This window comes from Lynx rufus, unplaced genomic scaffold (assembly GCF_022079265.1).
Source record: "Lynx rufus isolate CCGP_SWC_20201006 ecotype Redwood Valley unplaced genomic scaffold, mLynRuf1.p SCAF_11, whole genome shotgun sequence".
In the NCBI taxonomy this organism is placed as follows: domain Eukaryota; kingdom Metazoa; phylum Chordata; class Mammalia; order Carnivora; family Felidae; genus Lynx; species Lynx rufus.
Window position 1 is genome coordinate 33846979 of NW_025814825.1, and position 24470 is coordinate 33871448.

At 37.2% G+C, this 24470-nt stretch overlaps 1 protein-coding gene and 1 pseudogene across 1 annotated transcript in view; one reads left to right on the plus strand and one right to left on the minus strand.

Annotated features, from left to right (window-relative positions):
- The window catches only part of MARCHF5 (membrane associated ring-CH-type finger 5), a 57602-nt gene that overhangs the window by 10773 nt on the left and 22359 nt on the right, over positions 1–24470 (plus strand). The window contains exon 2 of the mRNA XM_047073169.1: positions 8230–8432. Coding sequence (XP_046929125.1) covers positions 8230–8432 — 203 coding nt within the window. The remainder of the gene's footprint in view (positions 1–8229; positions 8433–24470) is intronic.
- On the minus strand, positions 3372–4713 carry LOC124507275 (60S ribosomal protein L36a-like; annotated as a pseudogene).

Here is a 24470-nt window from a genome sequence, read left to right on the forward strand (position 1 = left end):
TGTGTGATCCAACAGTGCCACTTCTGGGCATATACCTCAGAGAATTGAAAGCAGGGTCTCAAATATTTGTATACCCATGTTCATAGCGGTATTATTCACAGTAGCTAAATATGGCAGCAACCCAAGTATCTATTGAACAATGAACAGATAAGCAAAATGTGGTATATACATACAATGGAGTATTATTCAGCCTTAAAAAGGAAGGATATTTTGCAGTGTGTTCCAACATGGATGAACTTGGAGGACATTATGCTAAGTGAAATAAGCCAAAGACAGATACTAGATGATTCCACTTATTTGAGGTACTTAGAATAGTCAAAACCATGAAGACACTATAATGGTGGTTGTCAGGGACTAGGAAAAGGAGGATTGGGGAGTTGTTTAATAGGTACAGAGTTTCAGTTTTACAAGGTAAAAGAGCTACAAGATGAGTGGTGGTGATGGTTGTACAACATTGTGAATGTATTTAATACCACTAAATTGCACACTTAAAAATGGTTAAGATGGGGGGTGGGGGGTGCCTGGGTAGCTCAGGCAGTTGAGTGTCCAACTCTTAATTTCGGCCCAGGTCATGATCTCCCGGTCACGGAATTGAGCCCCGTGTGTCAGGCTCTGCGCTGAGCGTGGAGCCTGCTTAAGATTCCCTCTCTCCCTCTATCCATCTCCCCCCACCTCTCTCTCTCTCAAAAAAAAAAAAAAAAAAAAAAATAGTGGGGTACCTGGGTGGCTTAAACGTCCAACGTCGGCTCAGGTCATGATCTTGTGTCCTTTGAGCTCAAGCCCCATGTCAGCCTCTGTGCTGACAGCTCAGAGCCTAAGAGCCTGTTTCTGATTCTGTGTCTCCCGCTCTCTGCCCGTCCCCCATTTGCTTTCTGTCTCTCTCAAAAATAAACATTAAAAAAAATTTTTTAATAGTTAAGATGATACATTTTATATGTATTTTACCACAATAACAATTTTAAGTTAAAACAAATTTTTTAAGTTTATTTGGAGAGAGAGGGTGAGTGCTCTAGTAGGGGAAGGGCTGGGGGGGGTGGAAAGAAAATCCCAAGCAGGCTCCACACTGCCAGCACAGAGCGTGGGGGAGGGGTGAACTCACAAACCATGAGATCATGACCTGAGCTGAAATCAAGAGTTGGACACTTAACCAACTGAGCCACCTAGGCTCCCCTAAAATGTTTTTGAATGATTTTTTTTAAATGTAGTAACAGGTCCCTCCCCGAGAGTTTCTGATTCTGTTGGTCTTGGGTGGCCTGAGATTTTGTATTTCTAGTAAATTCTCAAAAGATGTTTGTGCATCACATTGAATACCACTTTCTAAGAGATTGGAGGATTGAAGGTGGGTGGGGAATGACTTAAAGAGAGACTTAGAGGGGTGCCTGGGTGGCTCAGTCGGTTAAGCGTCCGACTTTGGTTCATGTCATGATCTCACAATTTGTGGGTTCGAGCCCCACATCAGGCTCTGTGCTGACAGCTCAGAGTCTGGAGCCTGTTTCAGATACTGTGTCTCCCTCTCTCTCTGCCCCTCCCCTGTTCATGCTCTATCTCTGTCTCAAAAATTAAAAAAAAATAATAAACCGTAAAAAAAGAAAAAGAAACTTAAAGTTTGGTCTGAAATTACAACCTTTTCTAGGGTGTGGACTTTGAAAAGTTTTTGGCTTTGTCCTTTGAAATGGGAAAGAGCCAGTTATTCTCACCTTTTAGGATATTCAAAATGTATCCCATAAATCATAACATTAAAATTGTAATAACTTGAATTCAAGTAGAATTGTTATATTGACCATGAATGTAAATATTATGGTGTTATCAGTAAAAATTTTTAATTTGAACATGTTGGGTTTTATCTTTTTTATCTGTGTTTATCTAAAAAATGACCTGATCCAGTAGCAAAATCAAGAACGTATTTTGCCCAGTGTAAAAAATAGAAAAGCTTGCAAGATTCAAAGCACTTGCAGTAGAAATTAGGTGTATTTAAGACTTATCTGTTCAAGTTCTGAACAGTAGGGAACAAAGCTGTTGACAAAAAATACTGTGTGTATTTATAAAAGCTGTTTGGAGTTTATATCATATGATTGTTCTGGGGCCATCTTTTCTATCTAATTTTTCACACCATCAAGATTGTTTGAGTTGCACCTGTTGGGAAATCTGCCCCAGACTGGTTAAACTTAAAACCACACACAGCTATAGGTTTATGTAAGTGAACAGTGTAAGAGTATATTTAGCTTTAAGCACAGCTTGATCCATGTCTCAAAGCCATCAGTTTCCATCTTTCAGCTTCCTCTGGTTTCTTTAGTCTGCACATGGTGGTTCTCTTGACAGTAATACCATTACACCTTCATTTAGCCTCACACCTTCCTGCCTTAAAGCTCTGTAGAAAAGAGAAAACCTGTGTACCAGCTTTCCCAGCAAAAATTCTAAGATTCACTCTGATAATACCAGCTTCATGGGCCCAGTCCTCCAATCACTATAATTTGGAGTTAGGATACACCCTTAAACCAGTCTAAGGATTACTCTTCCTGGAGCTGGGGATAGGGGAGGACTAACTGCCTAAACCACATACAGGACTGATGTTAGAGGGAAGGGTGGGACATTGTTCCTTAAAAAGAGGAGAAATCGTGCTGTACATTCTTCTACTCTCTCATTCTAAGATCTTGAGAATAAACCTGTCATTTTCAGTCCCCTCTTTTTCTCACTATAAGAAGGCAGAGAATTAGAGAATAAATAGCTGAAATAGATTTCACCAAAAAGGGAGTAGGATATGGGGAATCAGAGAGGGAAAGCATAATTATAAGGCCTTCTCAGCTGTTGTTCCTGGTCAGTCTATCAGAAGTTTTTAAAAAATGAGGAAAGAGGCGCCTGGGTGGCTCAGTTGGTTAAGCGTCCGACTTCGGCTTAGGTCATGATCTCGCGGTTTGTGAGTTTGAGCCCCGAGTCCGGCTCTATGCTGATAGCTCAGAGCCTGGAACCTGTTCCAGATTCTGTCTCCCTTTCTCTCTGCCCCTCCCCCGCTCACACTCTGTGTCTCTCAAAAATAAATAAATATTAAAAAAAAATTTTTTTAATGAGGAAAAAAAGGATTCATACACATTCATATTTTGTTCCTTCCCCTCCTTTTTTCCAACCCTGAAGACTAGTAACTCTGTCTTATATAATATAGGCTGTTTGCCTAAAAACATTCATGTAACCATTTTTATTTTTATATGGTTATATATTCCCATCTGTCTGGCCCTTATATCACAGACTGATGTTCTTTCCAAATTAAATAGAATAAACTCCTATATGTAGTAAGGTTGTAAATCAATAAATTCTTTAGAAATTAACATTTTCTGTAGTGTTACCTTTTTTTTTTTTTTTTTGAAGTGAACATAACCTCAAGATTTTAAAATATGAAGCTTAGAACTGGACCATGTGACATGTGGCCCTTTTCTCTTATCTCCTCCCAGTTCAAAATGCTTGCCTCTCAATAGCCGGCATTCTCTTAGATCTGCAGTTGGGCTCAACACATTAAAGCCTCAGCACAGTCTTCTTTGTAGTTTTAGCCTTTTTCCGGAAAATCGGCTTAAGCTACCCACCATAGCCATTCTGCTTCCTGTCATAAACGCCGCTTTTCCTGGTCATAAAGAGAATCTTTGCCTTCCTTGTACTGTGTCACTTCATGGAGTTGGTGCTTGCAACACTTCTTGCAGAAAGTCCGGCAGGTTTTTAGGAATTCACCAGGGTTGCAAGAGCACTGTCAGCATACATAGTTCTATACTGTTATTTATATGAAAAAAGCACTTATTTCTGACTTAAGCAAATCTAGTAAATGTCTCCTTCATAACGGTTTGCTTTCACCAATCTCTTTGCCTTTTTTCTTTTTTTTTCCTACCTGCCATTTTTCTATACCATCAGTTCTCAAACTTTACCTCAGGATCACCTTCAGAGAATTCAAGGCGCTTCTTCAGAGTTTCAGATTAAGTAGATCTGGGGTAGAACCAGAGAATTTGCAAGTTCCCAAGTGATCTTGAAACTGCTGGTCCAGGAAACTTTGTTTTAAGAATCTCTGTAATCATTTGTCCCTGCTTTTGCTAATTTCTACTATCACTCCTCCCTGAAGCCTTCTCTGATCTATCCAAATTGATCCTTCAATTTCTTCTTAAGGTATACCTATGGTAATTTCTGGAACCTTATTAAATCTTCTGTTTGTTGGATGTGACCCCAGTTAATTTATAGGATTTTCCAAATAGATACAATCTTCCATTTATTTTATTTGTGCAGCCACATGGACCCAGTGAATACTCAGTAAATGTTGCTGGCAATGTCTCTACTATTGTTAGAAATTTCCATTTCATATTTATCTGTATCTAAACTATAATTTTTAGATGAAGTGATTTAGTGTTATCAGAAGTTTCCTATTTGATCTCAAATGACCATCATCAGATTAACACTAACAGTTGAAATAAAGAGAAAATGGATGTGGTAAGTTGGTAGATGTTGAAAATCAGGCACACTTTTTTGAGAGTATTGGTATCAATAAGGTTTCTTTTAATATCTCATCTGTAAGATAATTTCAATTAATCTGTATGAGGCTTAGCTTCAAAACCCACATTTGTAAACTGTATACTATCACTATGAATCAAACAAAACAAGGTTATTTGTGTTAACAATTCTTATTAGGTTTAACTCCTAATGAGTTTCCACTGTAAACCACCGTTCAACTACCTTATCTACCATAGTTGTGAAATTAGAAAACATCCGAAAGTGCTTGCTTTAAATGTCAGTTGAGTACCTTCTAAAAAGTAAAACTGTAAAAGTGTTTAGGGGTGAAATATACTGATGCCTCAACATTGAAGTACATCAAAAGTAAAAGATTGATAAATGAATATGGAGTAAAGGACATATAAAGCAAAATTACAAGAATTATAGAATGTAGATATTGAGAAAAAGGGTAGTCACTGAACAGTTTTTCAGCTTTTTTTGAAAGTTTGAAATTTTTCATAATAAAATTTTAGGAAAGGGGCACCTGGGTGGCTCAGTCAGTTGAATGTCCCACTCTTGATCTCAGCTCAGGTCATGATTTCACAGTTGGCGAGATCGAGCCAAGCCCCCTGTCAGACTCTGCGTTGACAGCACGGAGCCTGCTTGGGATTCTGTCTCTCTGCCCCTCCCCTGCTTGTGCGCTTGCTCACTCTTGCGCGCGTGCTCTCCCTCTCTCTCTCTCTCAAAATAAATAAGGGGCACCTGGTGGCTCAGTCGGTTGGGTGTCCACCGACTCCAGCTCAGGTCACGGTTCGTGGTTCGAGCCCCACCTGGGGCTCTGTGCTGACAGGTCAGAGTGGAGCCTGCTTCCAATTCTGTGTCTCCCTCTCTCTGGCCCTCCCCCCTCACGTTCTGTCTCACTTTCTCACTCAAAAATAAATAAACATTAAAAAAAATTTTTTTAATAAATAAACTTTAAAAAATGTTTAAGAAAAATAAACTTACACTGACGAGAATTTGTGGGGAATATAGTTATACAAGTAATTGCATTAAATTGAAATATGAGATTGCCATTTATGTAGGTCTAAAACAGATGAACGTAGGCAATTTCGTTTGGTTCAGCCTGGTACTAAGGTTCTGAGGAGATATATTTTTACGTTTTATTTTTTTCCTGGTGACTGAAATTGGGTTTATTCAATTCACCTTAATGCTGATTAATTATGCTGGTCTAGATGTACTTAGCTACATATGCTGCTCATTGTTGAAATGAAAATCTTAGAAGAACCTAGAACGTTTCTAGGTATTATGCCTGTTTTGTTATCACAACTGTATATCTCATTTCCCAGAGGTAAACAAATATAAAATTTCCTCAGTTGTGGGGCACATATATTCTCACACCTCAGTTAACCAAGTCTGTTTGCTTATACTTGTCATTTGAAACGTATGCAAAACTTTGTAAATTATATAGTTATACCCAGTCAAACTGTGGATAGTGATGATGGTTGTACAACAGTAAGAATGTACATCATGCTACTGAACTATACTCTTAAAAGTTGTAAATTTTATGTATATTTTCCCACAATAAAATTTAAAAGATGGAGAGGAGGAAGGGGCACTTTTAGATAACCATAAGGTAGTATGAGAGCTGAGACAGCTTGACTGAGGTGGGTCATGGTGCTAAACAAACACTGCCTACCTCCCATTTTTACCTAGGTCGTATGAAACCTGATTGAATTTGAAAGCTGAATAAAGTCACAGTTTTGGATGTTGCTATGAATTAAGTATTTTTCCCCTGTTCTGGGGTGCTTGGCTGGCTCAGTCAGTGGAGCATGCAACTCTTGTTCTAAGGGTCATGAGTTCAAGCCCCACAGTGGGCATGGAGCCTACTTAAAAAAAAAAAAAATAGGAAGTTTTCTTACCTGTTCTAATTGGAAGTTTTTAATTGGAGCACCCAGTTAAAATATATGTTGTTCTACAAGGACTGGAGACCTCATGAATCTACAGTACCTGACTAGTCTTTCCCATTGAGCATAGTTAAGCTAGTTCTGACAGAAGGAATTTATTTAATTAAATGAAAAGTGCAAAGTAGATGGACACCTGGGTGGCTCAGTTGGTTAAGTGTCCAACTTCAGCTCGGTTCATGATCTCAACTGTTGGTAGGTTTGAGCCCCCATGTCAGGCTCTGTGCTGGCAGCTCTGGAGCCTGGAGCCTGCTTCGGATTCTGTGTCTCCCTCTCTCTCTGCCCCTCCCCCATTCACGCTCTGTCTCTCTCTCAAAAAAATGAATAAATGTTAAAAAAAAATTTTTTTTAAGTGCACAGTAGATAACAAGCTTCAGTTAGCAGTTTCTAATTGTACACACTTCAATGGGGGCAGGGAGAAGTGAATGGTCTCATGGAGTTAAACTGTATTTGCCATAATGAAAATCAGTGCCAACTTGTGTCAATTGGGAGAAAAAATAATGAATTGCAACCTAATTCCACAAGAAAAAATTAGACTTCATGAGGTACTTTCTCTCTCTTTTTTTAAGTTTATTTGAGAGAGAATCCCAAGCACACTCCATCCCAGGGCTTGAACTCACAAACCTTGAGATCTTGACCTAAGCCGAAATCAAGAGTCAGATGCCCAAGTGACTGAGCCACCCACGTGCCCCTAGACTTCAGGTATTCTTAAAAGCAAAATGGGGGGTGGGTGGCACCTGGGTGGCTCAGTCAGTTGAGCCTTCTCTTGATTTTTGGCTCAGGTCATGATTCCAGAGTTGTGGCATAGAACCCTACATCAGGCTCCCTGCTGAGCAAGGAGCCTGCTTGGGATTCTCTCCCTCTGCACACATGCGCACACACACTCTCGCGGAAAAGCAAAATGGGAAACATTTTTTTCTAACTTTTTTAAAGTTTCATTTATTTTTGAGATAAAGAGCACTTGTGAGTGGGGGAGGGGCAGAGAGGGGGAGAGAATTTCAAGGAGGCTCTAAGCTGTCAGCATAGAGCCTGATGTGGGGCTCAGTCTCAGGGACCTGTAAGATCATGACCTGACCTGAAATCAAGAGTTGGATGCTTAACTTACTAAGCCACCCAGGCACCTCTGGAATATGTTTTAAAATTAACCGTCTCAATTGAATTTTTAATATAAACATCTCAGAGTTGAGACTTCTAGATTTCAAATATAATAAATATAACTACACAGAAAAAAGAAAGTCATTCATACTTGAAACATGTAGGGCCAAATTTACTATATCACTATCCTAAAACAGTTTATCCTGATGTCTTTATCTCTTCCCCCTTTATTTTTTTTAAGACTTAATAATCCCCTCCATTGAAAATTGAATGAGACCATAGTGAAATTATTTGTATAATCCTTTAGTTTTCCAAGTTGAAGAGGTTTAGTGTTGTTGAAGTGGGGAAAACACTGAATTTCACATATTTCTGTGCTTACCCAAAGAATTATTAGGGTCTTCTAAAACAAAAGCAGCTTGAGGGTTGTCTTTTTGCACTCTGATTCATAAGAGAAGGTGAAGAATTATTGGAAAGATGGAGGGAATTACATAAAAGGAAAATTCAGAAAACAAGATTCTGCAGAAGAATATAAGGAAAAACCAAAAAGAAGAAACTCCAACTGGAAATCTATTGATTGTTTTGTCACCTTGGTATTTGAATGTAAAGTAGAGGTTCTATATTATAACATAGTAGGCTTATCTCATTGAGTGAGTGCTGCGGTGGAAGGGAGGCTGGGGTCTTAAAGATAACGTCATTATTTCTCTTTAATTTACAGAAGTTGCTGGGTGTGTTTTGCCACTGATGAAGATGATAGAACAGCTGAATGGGTGAGACCATGCAGGTGCAGAGGATCTACAAAATGGGTTCACCAGGCTTGTCTACAGCGTTGGGTAGATGAAAAACAAAGAGGAAACAGTACAGCCAGAGTGGCATGTCCTCAATGCAATGCTGAATACTTAATAGTTTTTCCAAAGTTGGGTAAGCAGATCATGAAAAACAACAAAGATATATGTGATGTTGTTTTTTAACTCTATGATCTCAGGTTTATTTAAAAGTGACCCATCTCTTTGCTTTTTTGTAAATTTCTCTATTCCCTTTCTGTTATCTCCTCTCTAAATGTTATTTTTTTTGTTTTGCTAATAGTTTACATTATCCTTATCCTCAAATCCACCCATTTGTCTGTGTATTAAATGTTTTTATTTTGGTTGAGTGGATAAAAAACTGGAACATCTGACTCTGTGGATAAAATCAAATAACAAAACTATAATAAAGAGCTAACCAGAAGAGCCTTATTCTTTGGAGACCATTGATGTATGAGAAAGAAAACAACAATGTGTTCTTTCTAATACTTATCCTTAATTCTTCTATTAAGGAATAAAAGGGAAGTTAAAGACTTAATAGACAGTGTTAATCTCATTTTTGGATTCCAATTTATGTGGTTATCCTTCATGAAAACTACTTTCTTCTTTCTGCAACTTGGGCAGGGAAGTAATAACCAGAAATCTTTTAGAATGGGGCTAGCATTGAAAAAAGTAGAGCAGATGATTTAAAGGAAGCTGTAAGTAAGGCTGATATTTAGTTACCACATTCCATTACAGCCACGTGATTATGGTGTCTCTGGTGTTTAGGTTATACCAGTTATTAAACATTTTTAATATCACCTTGGCTATAATAGGTATATGAAGGCAGTTCAGGTTCTGGGAAGGTCAGATGGAAAGAATGACTTTCAAGGGGAGTAGGGTTCAAGGAGAAATTGAAATAATTATTAGATTTGTTTTTCCTAGGGCTATACATACTGAAGTAAGACTTACCTCTTTTATTTTTTTTTTAAATTTTTTTTTAATGTTTATTTATTTTTTTTTTTAAATTTTTTTTTTCAATGTTTATTTATTTTTGGGACAGAGAGAGACAGAGCATGAACGGGGGAGGGGCAGAGAGAGAGGGAGACACAGAATCGGAAACAGGCTCCAGGCTCTGAGCCATCAGCCCAGAGCCTGACGCGGGGCTCGAACTCACGGACCGCGAGATCGTGACCTGGCTGAAGTCGGACGCTTAACCGACTGCGCCACCCAGGCGCCCCGATGTTTATTTATTTTTGAGACAGAGAGAGACAGAGCATGAACGGGGGAGGGCCAGAGAGAGAGGGAGACACAGAATCTGAAACAGGCTCCAGGCTCTGAGCTGTCAGCACAGAGCCCAACTCGGGGCTCGAACTCACGGACTGTGAAATCATGACCTGAGCCGAAGTTAGACGCTTAACCGACTGAGCCACCCAGGCGCCCCAAGACCCTCTTTTAAAAAAAAATAAAAATAGGCAATGTAAATGCAGATAATGAAGTGCTTTTCTAATGTGAGAAGTTTAATAATAAGGGTAAACAAAATTTCCCTAGCATAATTCATAGGAAGAAATAATAGCTTCTTATAAATGGAAAGTAGTAGAGAAAGTAGTGTTTCTCAAACATTTAGAATTTGTGGACCACATGATGGGTCTTCAAATATACCATGGATTTTGGGGTGCCTGGGTGGCGCAGTCGGTTAAACGTCCGACTTCAGCCAGGTCACGATCTCGCGGTCCGTGAGTTCGAGCCCCGCGTCAGGCTCTGGGCTGATGGCTCAGAGCCTGGAGCCTGTTTCCGATTCTGTGTCTCCCTCTCTCTCTGCCCCTTCCCCGTTCATGCTCTGTCTCTCTCTGTCCCAAAAATAAATAAACGTTGAAAAAAAAAATTTTTTTAAAAAAATAAAAAAATATACCATGGATTTTAAATAAAGACAAAAGAGTAAGTCACACATCTCCATTATACAGTTGACTCTTGAACACAGTCATTAGGGGTACTAACACTGTGCAGTCAAAAATTCACCTACAGCTTTTGATTCCCCTAAAATTTATCTACTCATAGCCTTGCTGCTAGCATAAACAGCCAATTCACATATATTTTATATGTTATATGTATTATATACTGTATTCTTACAATAAAGTAAGCTGGAGAAAAGCAAATGTTAAGAAAATTATGATAGAAAATACATTTATCGTACTGTACACTGAATTTATCCCCAAAAATCCACTTAGAAGTGGAGCCATGCAGGTCAAACCTGTGTTAAGAGTCAACTAATAATATTAAAGCAGTATTCTAAAGTAATTTAAACATCAGGAAAAGCAATTAATTACTGCTGTATTCTTTCACCATACTGATACCTAGCTCACTAAAATCAAAGTTAAGCTTTCATATTTAACTTTTTTTTCCAACTCTTTAATTCTACTAATCTCACTTTTCAACTATAGGTTTTTGGGAATAGGAAGTATAGGATGATTCTGTTAGGTGTTTTAGATATTTATATTTGGATGGATACAAAAATTATTACAGGAATTCTCATCGAAAACTACATACAGTGTTAGGTGAGGCACTGAGTTGACAAATGAGTGGCACTCAGCAGTGACACTGAATATTTGGAAGGTGGCACTGGTAGATCTCTCCTTTTGCTTGTATTCATTTCTAAAAAGTTTTTAGGTCTAGTGTGATGATTGAATATGATTGTTAGGTATACCTAACACTAAGACATTGATTTTTTTCTGCCACAAGGAGAGAAAATGGCTAGATGTTGGAAAGGTCAGACTTCTTTTGGTTGAGGCATTTGTATCATGATTTGCTCTTTATATACCTTAAGAATTTTGCCCTCAAATGACAAGTTGACACTATTCACTCTACTGTTGGCCATGGAGATCTGCCACTTGAGTAAACCACAGATAATCGGAGAAATTATTTACTGACTATCATTTTCGTGAAAAAAAGTTTGTATACTTCATTTGAATAGTTTTTATTAGCATTCTTTTCTCTTGACGAGATAACATGCTGAAGATACCTGCTCAAGGGCTGCAGTTTGAATTATATTCATAGTTTGCCATGCAATTTTTTTTTGTAACTTTTTTTTTAATTTACATCCAAATTAGTTAGCATATAGTGCATCAGTGATTTCAGGAGTAGATTCCTTAGTGCCCCTTACCCATTTAGCCATGCAGTTTTTAACACTAACTCAAGAATAGGCGGCTTACTGGCAAATGCCAGCTGTTGTCAATAAATGAAGCCATGTGTGAATTGGCTTTCAGTGCCATACTCTTGTTACACACATGGCTAGTCCTCTTGCTTGGCTGTACTGATCCCAGTATACCTTTTCAAGTCAAGGTTCAAAAATAATTGTTGGTTAAAAGAAAATCCCTTCTGTTTCATGTTTTCACTGATAATCAGTTAAAAGTTGCATATATTTCTTGATTTACATGGTGTATATGCCATGAGTTGATTCATATTCTGAACACTAGTGGTTTCTTCCAGCCATAAAACAAAATATTTAAGAATATACATCTGTAATAGTAATTGTTCTTCCTTACTGTGTACCAAACATAAATGTCCAGTAGTGTCATCTGATGATAGAATTTTGCCAGCAGATTGTTTTCTTTTAGCATATTCGTGATTAATGTTTCACTAACCATTTATGCCTGTTTTTGTTAAAGTTAAGTTGGAAGTTCCTTTGACTACAGTTTTTATCTTTGTTTTCAGTGACAAAATTCATAATGCAGGCTTTGATCGCAGGCTGGAGTGGTTGAAAATTCTGTGAATGCTTCAGTGGCTTCTCGTCCCTGTTTTATAATGTTTCAGTCCCTGTTTAATAATGTGTTACAGTACAATGGGAACAAGGAGGTCTTCTGTGCAAACTAATTCTAATTCACTGGCCACAGTCCATTCCAAGATCACATTATTTAAACTCTGATAGTATATCATTTATCATTTATGACATTCTGAGTTAAATGTATTTTTATCACTTTTGCTCTTCAGTGAACCTTTGAGGCATTGATTCTTTTTCTTAAATTTGAGATTTAACACATAATAATAACAAAATACATGTTTAACCAATGTGAACAGTTCTCATGATGTGAAGCTTTGTTAGCCAAAACAGTCTCCTCTTAAGTATCCTTGTAGAGTATGTGTGACCCTGGAAACATAACAGTTAAAGACTTAAAAGAATTTTCTTTAAAGTCCTTATCTTTTCAAATTTGGGAAATGTTTGGTGATCAAAATTTTTACTTTTTCATCAAATTGTCTGTAGACCAGTTGATAGAGTAATCGCCTGGGACTATACCACTGGTCTCCAAATAACACGTGAGAGACACTGACTAGACAAAGGAATACTAGAGAAAAAATGCAGAGGAAGAGGTGACGGTTAAAGTTCTGTGGGATGATCTTTGTATAACAGGTTTTATAAGTTTTATATGGATTTAGCGTCAGTCTAGCTGGCTAGCTGCATCAGTGGTGCCCACAATGGAGGGGTGGTGGCAAGTGTGTGTTAATTACTGATAGGGAATATATTGTGTTTGGTTATGAAAACCTTAAAAGATCCATCAGACTCATTCCTCTCACGATTTGCCACCCATCTTATGGTTTCTTTCTCCTAGTGAGTTAGGCCGGTTGCATGTATGCTATTACTTAAAAACTGCTAGAAGTGTGGTCTGAGAACCAGCAATATTGGAATCATCTGAGAGCTGTTAGGAATGAAGAACCTCGGCCCCTCCTCCCACCCATCCCCAGTTTGAATCAAAATCTGCATTTTTATGACATCAGATAAGTTATGTACATGTTAAATTTAAGAAACATTACTTTAAAACATGAAGGGAATACCAGCTGAAAAAAGGTTTGTCTTTTATTAAAGCATATCCATGAAGTTTAAGACCAGGTAGTATTCTTGTTTAGCCAAACAGAAGAGTTCAAAGGGCAGAGTTGTTGATTCCAAGGAGAGTACCAGAGACTTTCACATTAGATTCTTTTTCTTTCTTTCAACAACATTTTTATAGTTTTCAATGTGCAGGTCTTTTGTTTTATAAAATTTATTCCTAAGTATTTCACTCTTTCTGATGCTATATTATATATATTGAATTATTTTATTTTCAGATTGGTTATTCAGATGTATCAAAATAGATTTTTGTATTTTAATCTCATGTCGTAAAACTATGCTGAACTCATTTAATGGTTCTGATCGTTTTTAAGTGGATTGCTTTGCATTTTCTTTATACAGGATCATGTCATCTGTGAATAGAAAGAGTTGTACTTCTTCTTTTACAGTCTGTTTGCTTTTGTTTTATTCTCTTGCCTAATTGCTCTGGCTGCAACCTCCAGTACTTCGTTTAGGACAGACATCCTTGTCTTGTTTTTAATCTTAGGAGAAAAACAGTCTTTTGCTCTTATGTATGTTATCTCTGAGCTTTTCATCTGGCTTTCATCAAATTGAGAATGTTTCTTCTTTTCCTTATTTGTGGAATGGTTTTACCATGCAAGGGTAAATACTTTTTCTGAGTCTGTTGAGATGAGTGTGTGTTCTTTTTCCTTTATTATTATGGTATAATACAGTGATTGATTTTCATATGTTAAACCAACTTTTCATTCATGGACAAATTCCCAAATTCCTCTTGATCGTGGTGTTTAATACATTTTATTTCCTTATTTATTTTTAGTTTATTTTGAGAGAAAGAGAAAGCAAGTGGAGGAGGGACAGACAGAGAGGGAAAGAGAAAATCCCAAGCAGACTCTGACATGAGACTCAATCTCACAAACTGTGAGATCATGACCTGAGCAAAAATCAAGAGTTGGATGCTTAACTGCTTGAGCTACCCAGGCACCCCTAATACATTTTAGATATTGCTGAATTTTGTTTGCTAGTATTTTGTTAAGGATTTTTCTGTCTGTATTCGTAATGGATATTTGTGGTTTTCTTGTGATTGCTTTCACTGGTTTTGGTTTTGGGATAATCCAGGTCTCATAGAATGAGTTGGGATGTGATCCCTCCTCTTACTTTTTTTGGGAAGAGTTTGTGAATGATTGGTCATTAATTCAAATGTTTGGTGGCAGTGAAGCCATATATAGTCCTGGGCTTTTCTTTATAGGAAGTTTTTGGATTACTAGTTCAATCTTTTCACTTGTTACAAAGTGTTGTTTTTTTATCGAGTCGGTTTCAGTAGTTTGTGTCTTTCTGGGAATTTATTTCATCTAGATTATCTCATCTGTTGGCATATGATTGTAGTATTCTTTTATAATCCTTTTTATTTTTGTAAGGTTAATATCAATGTCCCCTCTTTCGTTCATGATTTTAGTAATTTGAATCTTTTTCTTCTTTCTTGGTCAGTCTAGTGAAAGGTTTGTCAGTTTTGTTGATCTTTTTAAAGACCCAAATTTTGGCTTCATTGATTTTTCTCCATTTTTCCATTTTCTATTTCATGTGTTTCCACACTAGTCTTTATTATTTCTGTTTGGTTTGGGTTTAGTTAGCTTTTCTTTCCTAGTTTCTTAAATTTTTTTTCCAGCGTTTATTTATTTTTGAGAGACAAAGTGTGAGCTGGGGAGAGGCAGAGAGAGAGAGAGAGAGAGAGAGAGAGAGAGAGAGGGAGACACAGAATCTGAAGCAGGCTCCACGCTCTGAGTTTTCAGCACAAAGCCTGACATAGGGCTCCAACTTAGGAACCATGAGATCATGACCTGAGCCAAAGTCGAATGCTTAACCAACTGAGCCACCCAGGTGCTCCTCTCTTCTAGTTTCTTAAAGTAAGTTAGGTTATTGGTTTAAGTTTTTGGTTTTTTAGTAGACTTAATTTTTTAGAGCAGTTTTAAGTTCACAGCAAAATTGAGAGGAAGGTACAGAGATAGCCTTATATTCCTTGCCTCTTCGTATGCATAGCCTTCTCCATTATCAACATCCTTCACCAAAGTGATACATCTGTCACAGTTGGTGATACTTCATTATATTATTGACACTTTATTATCACCCAAAGTCCATAGTTTACATTAGGATTTGCTTGATGGTTGTATATTCTTCCAAATGTATAATGACATATATCCAACATCATAGTATAATACATAATATTTTTATTCCCCTGAAAATCCCCTGTGCTCCACATATTCATCTCTCCCTCCTTCCTATCCGCTGGGAACCACAGATCTTTGTACTACCTCCATATTTTTACCTTTTTCAGAATGCCATATAAATGTAATCATACGGGATGCATTTAGATTAGCGTTTTTAGATTGGCTTCTTTCACTTAGTAATACATATAAAATGTCTCCGTGTCTTTCATGGCATGATAGTTCATTTCTTTTTAGCACTGAATTATATTCCATTGTCTGGATGTACACAGTTTATTTATCCATTCATCTACTGAAGGACATCTTGCTTTCTTCCAGGTTTTGCATTTAAAAATAAAGCTACAGTAGGGGCACGTGGGTGGCTCAGTCGGTTAAGCATCTGACTTCGGCTGAGGTTATGATCTCATGGTTGTGGGTTCAAGCCCTGTATCAGGCTTTGTGCTGACAGCCCAGAGCCTGCTTTGGATTCTCTGTCTTCCTCTCTCTGCCCTTCCCACCCGTGCTCTGTCTCTCAAAAATAAATAACAGTTGACATCTATGTACAGGTTTTTGTGTGGACACAGGTTTTCAGTTGATTTAGGTAAATACCAAGGAGCATGTTTGCTGGATCATGTGGTAGGAATATGCTTAGTTTTGTAGGAAACCCAAACTGCCTTTCAGAGTGGCTGAAATTTTGCATTTTTTACCAGCAGTGAGTTCCTGTTGCTCTGTATCCTTGTCAGCATTTGGTGTTGTCAATGTTTAGGATGTTAGCCATACTAATAGATGTTTAGTGGTATCTCATTGTTTCAATTTACAATTCCCTAATGATACATAGAACATCTATTCATGTACTTATTTACAATCTTATATCTTTGGTGAAGTGTCTGTTAAATATTTTGATCTTTTTAAAATCAGATTCTTTTGTTCTATTGATTTTTAAGTGTTTGTATATTGTGGACAAAAGTCCTTTATCAAGTTATGTCTTCAAATATTTTTTCTCCGTCTGTAGCTTGTCTTCCCGTTCTCTTGATCTTTCTTCTTTTTTAATGTGGTCATTTACAGCTATAAGTTTCCGTCTAAGGACTGCTTAGCTTTCTTCTTTGACTCACTGATTATTTAGGAGTGTGTTGTTTTAAGTTTCACATACCTGTAAACTTGCCAGTGTCCTTCTGCTATTGACTTCTAATTTTATTCTATTTTGATACAAAACCATACTTTGATTTCTGTCCTTTTAAATACATTGTTTGTTTTATGCCCTGACATGATTTATTCTGGCAAATGTTCCATGTACACTTGAAAAGAATGAGTATTCTGTTATTAGGTATAGCGTTCTGTAAATATCTCGTTTGGTTCATAGTATTTTCAAATATTCTCTATTTCCTTGTTGATCTTTTACCTATCCTTCATTGAAAGTGGGATATTGGGGCTCCTGGGTGGCTCAGTCGGTTGGGCGTCTGACTTCAGCTCAGGTCATGATCTCACAGTTCATAAGTTCGAGCCCCGCGTCGGGCTCTGTGCTGACAGTTCAGAGCCTGGAACCTGCTTCTGATTCTGTGTCTCCCTCTCTCTGTGCCCCTCCCCCACTCACACTCTGTCTCTCAAAAATGAAGATTAAAAAAAAATTTTTTTTTTCTTTTAAAAGAAAGTGGGATATTGAAGTCTCCGACTATTGTTGAATTGTCTGTTTCTCCAGCTCTGTCCGTTTTGCTTTATTTATTTTAGGCTTTATTGTTAGATGTATATATGTTCCAAATTGTGCTGTCTTACTGATGGATTGTCCCTTTTACCATTATAAAATTTCCTTTTTTGTTTCTAATAATTTTTGTCTTAAAGTTGATTTTAACTGATGTTAGTGTTGCCACCTTTGCTATTTTATGTCTTAATATATTATTGGTATATACTTAGATTACTTTTTTTTTTTTCCCCCCTAAGGCTCCATGCCCAACATGGGGCTTGAAGTCAGGACCCTGAGATTATGTTCTACCAACTGAGCCAGACAGGCACCCCCTTAGATTCCTCAAGTTAAATTTTTATTAGTTTTGTTCTTCTTTATTGTTACTCTGAAGTAAACATTAATTCAAACTTCTGTATAGAGTTGAAGATAACAGTCACCCTCAAAAAGTAGTTAGCAAATATTAAGTGAAGTGTAAAACTTAGGGAAAGATATTCACTACGGATGATGAAGGATGACTCCTGGGAGAAACCTTTCCTAGAGAACCTACCAAATAAAATTTATTTTGTAATGTTACTTTATTAACAATAATAATAATAGTGATATCAATAGCTGTCATTTGCTAACAGGCTCCTACTATTTGCCAGACACTTTGTTGTCACTTTGCCTATGCTCTTTTATTTAAACTTCTGAAAAGCTCTGCACAGTTAGGTAAGAACAAATTCAGCAAATTTATTTAATAGAATCCCGTGGGCTTCTAGCAAGTAAGTGAAGGAGCCAAGATTTTAAACTGCTGAATTTCTTGTTACTGTCACTCAGTGAGTCAGCTACCAGGTCACATATGAATAAGAAGTAGTTTCAGGTACTGTAAGAAGGAATAGGGATGGTGTGAATTTCAATTTACTTGAGATACTGCTAATAAATTATTTTTATTATTTTCAGTGATTTGATGCTATTAGAATTGAAGGAGAAACATGACCAAGAAGCAAAATGATGGCTAGATGCTTGCACCAAAAGATCTATTCTCTTTTTTCTTTGTGTCCACATTTACCCTGCTGGACACGGCAAAAGATAGCAAATGTGTGAAAGAAAAGATGCCCCAACAAGAGTATCTCTTAGTATTTTCTTTTGTCTCTTTTAAATGTTTCAGTTTACTTTATAAATTTTCCCTCTAGATAATACATTCTCATGGACCAAATTCAAAAGAGTAGGGTGTGCAATGAAAGTCTTTTTACCACGTTCACCAGCCAAAATGCTGGTAAATTTCTTACTCAGAGGCAACCATTGTTAGAAGTTTCAGTGTTTCTCTTTTTTTCCTTCTTCTCTCTCCCTCACCTCACCCCACCCTTGAAAAGCTATAAATATTAGGATAGAGTTAAAAGAATAAACAAGAGATAGGAAAATACCCAAGGATCAGCAACTGTGTGAAACTATTTCCACTCCTAGGCCTGAAAGTGCAGGGAAGGGAAGCTATTAACAGAACTTGACAAGAGCTTTAGCAGAAGCTGTTTAACAGGATCTATGGTCTTAGAGAAAGAAATACAAACTGCCTAGAGTGAGGGAAGCACTTTTACCACCCTCTGATTTTCTCGCCATTCCACTTACTGTTCAGACACATCAGAAGCTAGAGGGCAAGGTTGCCTGGAAGATGCAGTTTGGCGAATTGTGCGCAAAGCAGGGTGGAGAAAGATGAATAAATATGAAGAGGCAAACACAGTATTAAGCACAATTAGATTATATGTCAAAATATTCTAGACAAATACGCTATACATTATGTTCTGTATTTTTTTTCTTAGCAATATATGGAAGATGCCACTTTATATTAGTGTATAAAGAGCTTTTTCTTTCTTTACAGTTATATAATATTCCATTGTAGATGTGTGATTATTTATATAAACAGTCTCCCGTTGATGGGCATAAAGGCTGTTGCTAATCTTTTACTACTACAAACAGTGCTGTCATAAACAACTGTGAAATAATTTTATGCACACATGCAAATATATCTAAAATAAATGACTAGAGTAGAATTGCTGGGTCAAAGAGTACATGCATTTATAACATTAATAGATATCACCAAATTGGCTTTTGTAGAGATTATACCTATTTAATCTTCCCAACAGTGTATTGGCGTGCCTGCTTTTCCATTGCCTTTGCCAGCATGCTGCTATCAATATACAGAACTAATTATATCTGCTGCCTTAACATTGATCAAAGCTCAGCAGACTGTTCACTCAGGTATTTTTTTCTCTTTTATTATAAAATATTTTGTTGAAAAAGATTGTATCATAACTACATATGAGAAATAAAGACTAATAAACCATCACTTGTTCACCTACTCCTCAGGTTTAGAAATAAAATATCCTTGTGAGTTCAACACTTTATCATTAAGTAATGACTATTTTATCTACAATAATGCTTTTTTTTGTCTTACACTTGTGTATAATATAGACATGATAATATAGAATAGACATAGCTACACCATCTTTTTTTTAAATCAACTTTTAGGACAGTTTCTGATTTATAGAAAAATTATAAAAATAGCAGAGTTCCCATACATCCCACATCCAGTTTCCTCTATTATTAACATCTTATTGTGGTAAATTCATTATAATTAACCAATATTGCTACATTGTTATTAATTTAAAGTCCATATTTTATTCAAATTTCCTTAATTTTACCTAATATCTTCATTCTGTTCCAGGATACCACATTACATTTAGTCATGACTCCGTAGGCTTCTCTTGGTTGTAACAGTTTCTCAGACTTTTCCTTGTTTTTGGTGACCTTGACACATTTGAGAAGTAATGGTCAGATGTTTTGTAGAATGTCCCCCAATTCAGATCTGTTTGATGTTTTTCCCATTGTCTGTTGAGGTTATGCGTTATAGGGAACAAGACCACAGAGGGGATGTGCCATTTTCATCATATCATAGCAAAGACAAATACCATCAACGTTACTTATCACTGGTGATACTGACCTTGGTCATCTGGCTAAGATGGTGTTTGTCAGGTTTTTCCACTGTAAAGTTACTCTTTTCCTCCTATATATCAGCTTTTTTTTTTTTGATGATGTTGTATTTGCCTGTTTATCTTTCCTTATCCTTTTATTTTCAGTTCTGTGTTTTTACACTTCTTGTGATACTGATAGAGTTGGGTTTTTACTGTCACATTTTGTGTGTTCCATTTGTTCTACTTTTCCCTTCTCCCTTTTCTTGGCCATCTTCCCGATTGAAGTGTTTTTCCCTCTGATACTGTATTTTCCCCTGTAGCAATTTTTTTTAAGTTTATTTATTTTGAGAGAGCAAGCAGGGGAGGGGCAGAGAGAGAGGGAAAGAACGAGGATGCCAAGCAGCCTCCTTGCTGACAGCACAGAGCCTGATGCAGCATTTGAACTCACAGACCATGAGATCATGACCTGAGCCAAAACCAAGAGTTTGACCCTTAACTGACTGAGCCACCCAGGTGCCCCCCCATACTAAATTTTAGGTTTTATGCTTTTTTCTTTTTTTTTAATTTTTTTAAATGTTTATTCATTTTTTGAGAGAGAGACAGAGTATGAGCAGGGGAGGGACAGAGAGAAGAGGAGACCCAGAATCTGAAGCAGGCTCCAGGCTTTGAGCTGTCAGCACAGAGCCCAACACATGGCTCAAACTCAAACCACAAGATCATGACCTGAGCAGAAGTCAGATGCTTAATGGACTGAGCCACCCAGGTGCCCCTCTTTTTTTTAATTTTTTTTTTAATGTTTTATTTATTTTTGAGAGAGAGTATGAACAGGGGAGGGACAGAGAGAGAGAGGGAGGGAGACACAGAATCTGAAGCAGGCTCCAGGCTCTGAGCTGTTAGCACAGAGTCCAGTGTGGGGTTAGAACCCACAAACCATGAGCTCATGACCGAGCCAAAGTTGGAAGTTTAATTGACGAAGCCATCCAGACACCCCTGTGCTTTTTTCCCGCCCATTCTTCTAGAACTCTGATTAGAGTTCTGTTAGACGTTTCTATTTTCTTTTATGGATTTTCGTCTTTTGGTCTCTGTGCTGCAGCATTATAATTTCTTCTTAACTGTTACCCAGTTCTTAAATTCTCTCTTCATAATCTGCAAGGGGTTTTGTTTTCTGTAAATTCTAGTTTTTTTTTAAATGCACCTGGTGATTGTTTATAGTCTCATGTTTTTTGTTCATTTATAAGTTACTTTGTATTTTATTTTATAGTTTTTTATGTTTTTTTTTTTTTTTACCTTTATTTATTTTTGAGACAGAGAGAGACAGAGCATGAACGGGGGAGGGTCAGAGAGAGGGAGACACAGAATCTGAAACAGGCTCCAGGCTCTGAGCTGTCAGCACAGAGCCCGACGCGGGCTCGAACCCATGGACCGTGAGATCATGACCTGAGCCGAAGTCGGCCGCTTAACCGACTGAGACACCCAGGCGCCCCTAGTTTTTTATGTTTGGGTTGATAATTCCATTATCTAAAGTCTTTGGTAACCTAAACTGTTGTTTTCTTCTGGCTCTTGTTCATGATGCTTCATTTCTCTTGAGTGTGGGAATTAGGTGCACATTTGTGTTCATATTTGTGGACTGGATATCCTGAAGGTGAAAGAACTCCAGAAAGGATTTGCATTTGGGATTTCTCCCTTAGCACAGACAGATTTCTAACCTGAAATCTGCATGCCAGTTGACTATGGTTACAGATTTTTAGAAGAAACTGTCCTCATCATACTTTTTTTTCAAAAAAAATTTTTAATGTATTTATTTTTGAGAGAGTGAGCAAGCTGGAGAAGGGCAGAGAGAGAGACAGAGTCCCAAGCAGGCTCCATACAGTCAGCACAGAGCCTGATGCGGGACTCAAACCCACGAACCAGGAGATCATGACCTGAGCTGAAACCAAGAGTCAGACGCTCAACTGACCGAGCCACCCGGGCACCCCTACTTTTCTTCTTGAAGATAAGATAGTTTTCTTTGTTGGCTCACTTTGTTGTCATGTGGATTTTTCTGGCTTACCCTTTCACTCATGGTTCATATAACCCTTAGAGTCAGCTCTCCAGCTTTGTATGGACCTAAGGCCTAGTGTGACTTGTAAACCCCAGTATTTTAGCTTTTCCCTTGTAATTTTTTCATTAAATAAAAAAATAATTTATCATCATAGAATTTCCCATTTTATGGATTTTATTATTATGGCCCAAGAATACTTGGGTAATATGTTGCTGTATCCCTTACATTTCTTATAATGGTGGTTAGATCTCATCGGTGAAGTTAAATACGATTTTTTTTTGCAAGAATATTTCATAGTCCTGTGTACTTCTTACTACATCACAACCTGAGGCATATAATGTGTAGTTGTCTTTCAAAAAGGACATATTACAACTGACATGTCAGGAATACAAAGAATCCTGACAGACTTCTATGAACAATTGTAGCCAACAAATTGGATAACCTAGAAGTAAAGGTTAAATTCCTAGAAACATACCATCTAACAGACCAAATCATGAAGAAATAGAAAATGTGAACAGGTCAACAGCAAGGAGATTATAAACCTCCCAACAAAAAAACCCAGGGCCAAATTGTTTCACTGGTGAATTCTACCAAACACGTAAGGAAGAATCAATGCCAGTCCTTCTTGAACTGTTCCAAAAATTGAAAAGGAGAGAAATTCCCAAATTCATTTTATGAGCCCTGATATCAAAGCCATATAAGGCTTACAAGAAAGGAAAACCACAAGCCAGTATTCTGCTGAATATAGATGCAGAAATTCTCAACAAAATGCTAGCAAACCAAATTCAACAGCACATTAAAAGGATCAAACACCATGGCCCAATGGGATTTATCCTTGAGATGGTTCAGCATCTGTAAATCAGTGCGAATCACCACATTAATAGAATGAAAGATAAAAATCATGATTATGATTATTTCAGTAGAGAACCCTGCCAAAATCCCAGTCGCCTTTTTTGCAGAAGTAGAAAAAATAATCTTGAAATTTGTATGGAACCACAAAAGACCCCAAATGCCCAAAGCAATCCTGAGTAGAACAAAGAAGGAAGCGCCACATTTCCTGATTTCAAACTTTATTATGAAGCTGTGGTAATCAAAACAATATGGTACTGTCATAGAGAGAGACACATAGGCCTCTTGGAACAGAATTGAGACCCCAGAAGTAAACGATGTTCAAGTAATATTTGACAAAGGAGCCAAGAATACTCAATGGAGAAAGAATAGTCTCTTTAATAAATGGTGTTGGGAAAACTTGATATTCACATGCAAAAGAATGAAATTAGACCCCATCTTACTAATACCACCATAAAAATTAATTTAAAATGTATTTAAGTAAAGGCTTTAGTGTGAAACTATAAAACTTCTGGAAGAAAACCTAGGGGGAAGCTTCCTTGACATTGGTCTTAGTAATGATTTTTGGATATGCTCCCAAAAGTGCAAGTAACAAAAGCAAAAATAAACAAGTGGGACTGTATCAAACTGAAAAGATTCTGCACTCCAAAAGAAACAATCAGCAAAATGAAAAGGCAATTGCCTATGGAATAGGAGAAAATATTTGTAAATCATCTATCTGATATGGGGTTAATATCCAAAGTATATAAGGAACCCATACAATTCAATAGCAAAATAACAATCTGATTTTAAAATGCGCAAAAGACTTGAACAGACTTTTCCAAAGATGACATACAACCAATGCATGAAAAGATGTTCAGCATCTCTGATCATCAGGGAAATGTAAATCAGAACCACAATGAGATGTTAGCTCCCACCTGTTAAAATGGCTATTATCAAAAAAAAAAAAAAAAAAAAAATGCTATGGAGAAAAGAGAACTCCTATGCATTGCACTGTTGGTGGGAATGTAAATTGGTGTGGCCACTGTGGAAAACAATGTGGAGTCCTCAAAAAATCAAAAATGGAACTACCATTGATCCAACAACCCTACAGATATCTGAAGGAAATGAAATCAGGGTCTCAAAGAGATACCTGCACCCCCATGTTCACCACAACTTTGTTCATAGTAGCCAAGACTTGGAAACAACCTAAGTGTCTATCACGAGATGAAAGAATTTTTTTAAAGTCAGATATATACACACACATACATACAATGAAATATTCAGCTGTTTAAAAAAGGAGATCCTGCCTTTTGCAGCAGCATGGATAAATCTTTAAGGCATTATGCTAAATGAAATGTTACAAAGACAAGTACTGTATGTTGTCACTTACCTGTAGAATTTAAAATAGCCAAATTCATAGAAATAGTAGAATGGTGATTGCCTAAGGATAAGGGATATTTGGAGATGTTGGCCAAAGGGTACAAAATTTCATCTAGTAGATGAGTAGGTTCCAGGGATCTAATACACAGTACGGTGACTATGATTAACTACAGTTAGGAGAGTGGATCTTAATGTTACCAACACAAAAATGGTAATTAAGAGGACTGAGCAGCGCCCGGGTGGCTCAGTCGGTTGAGCATCTGA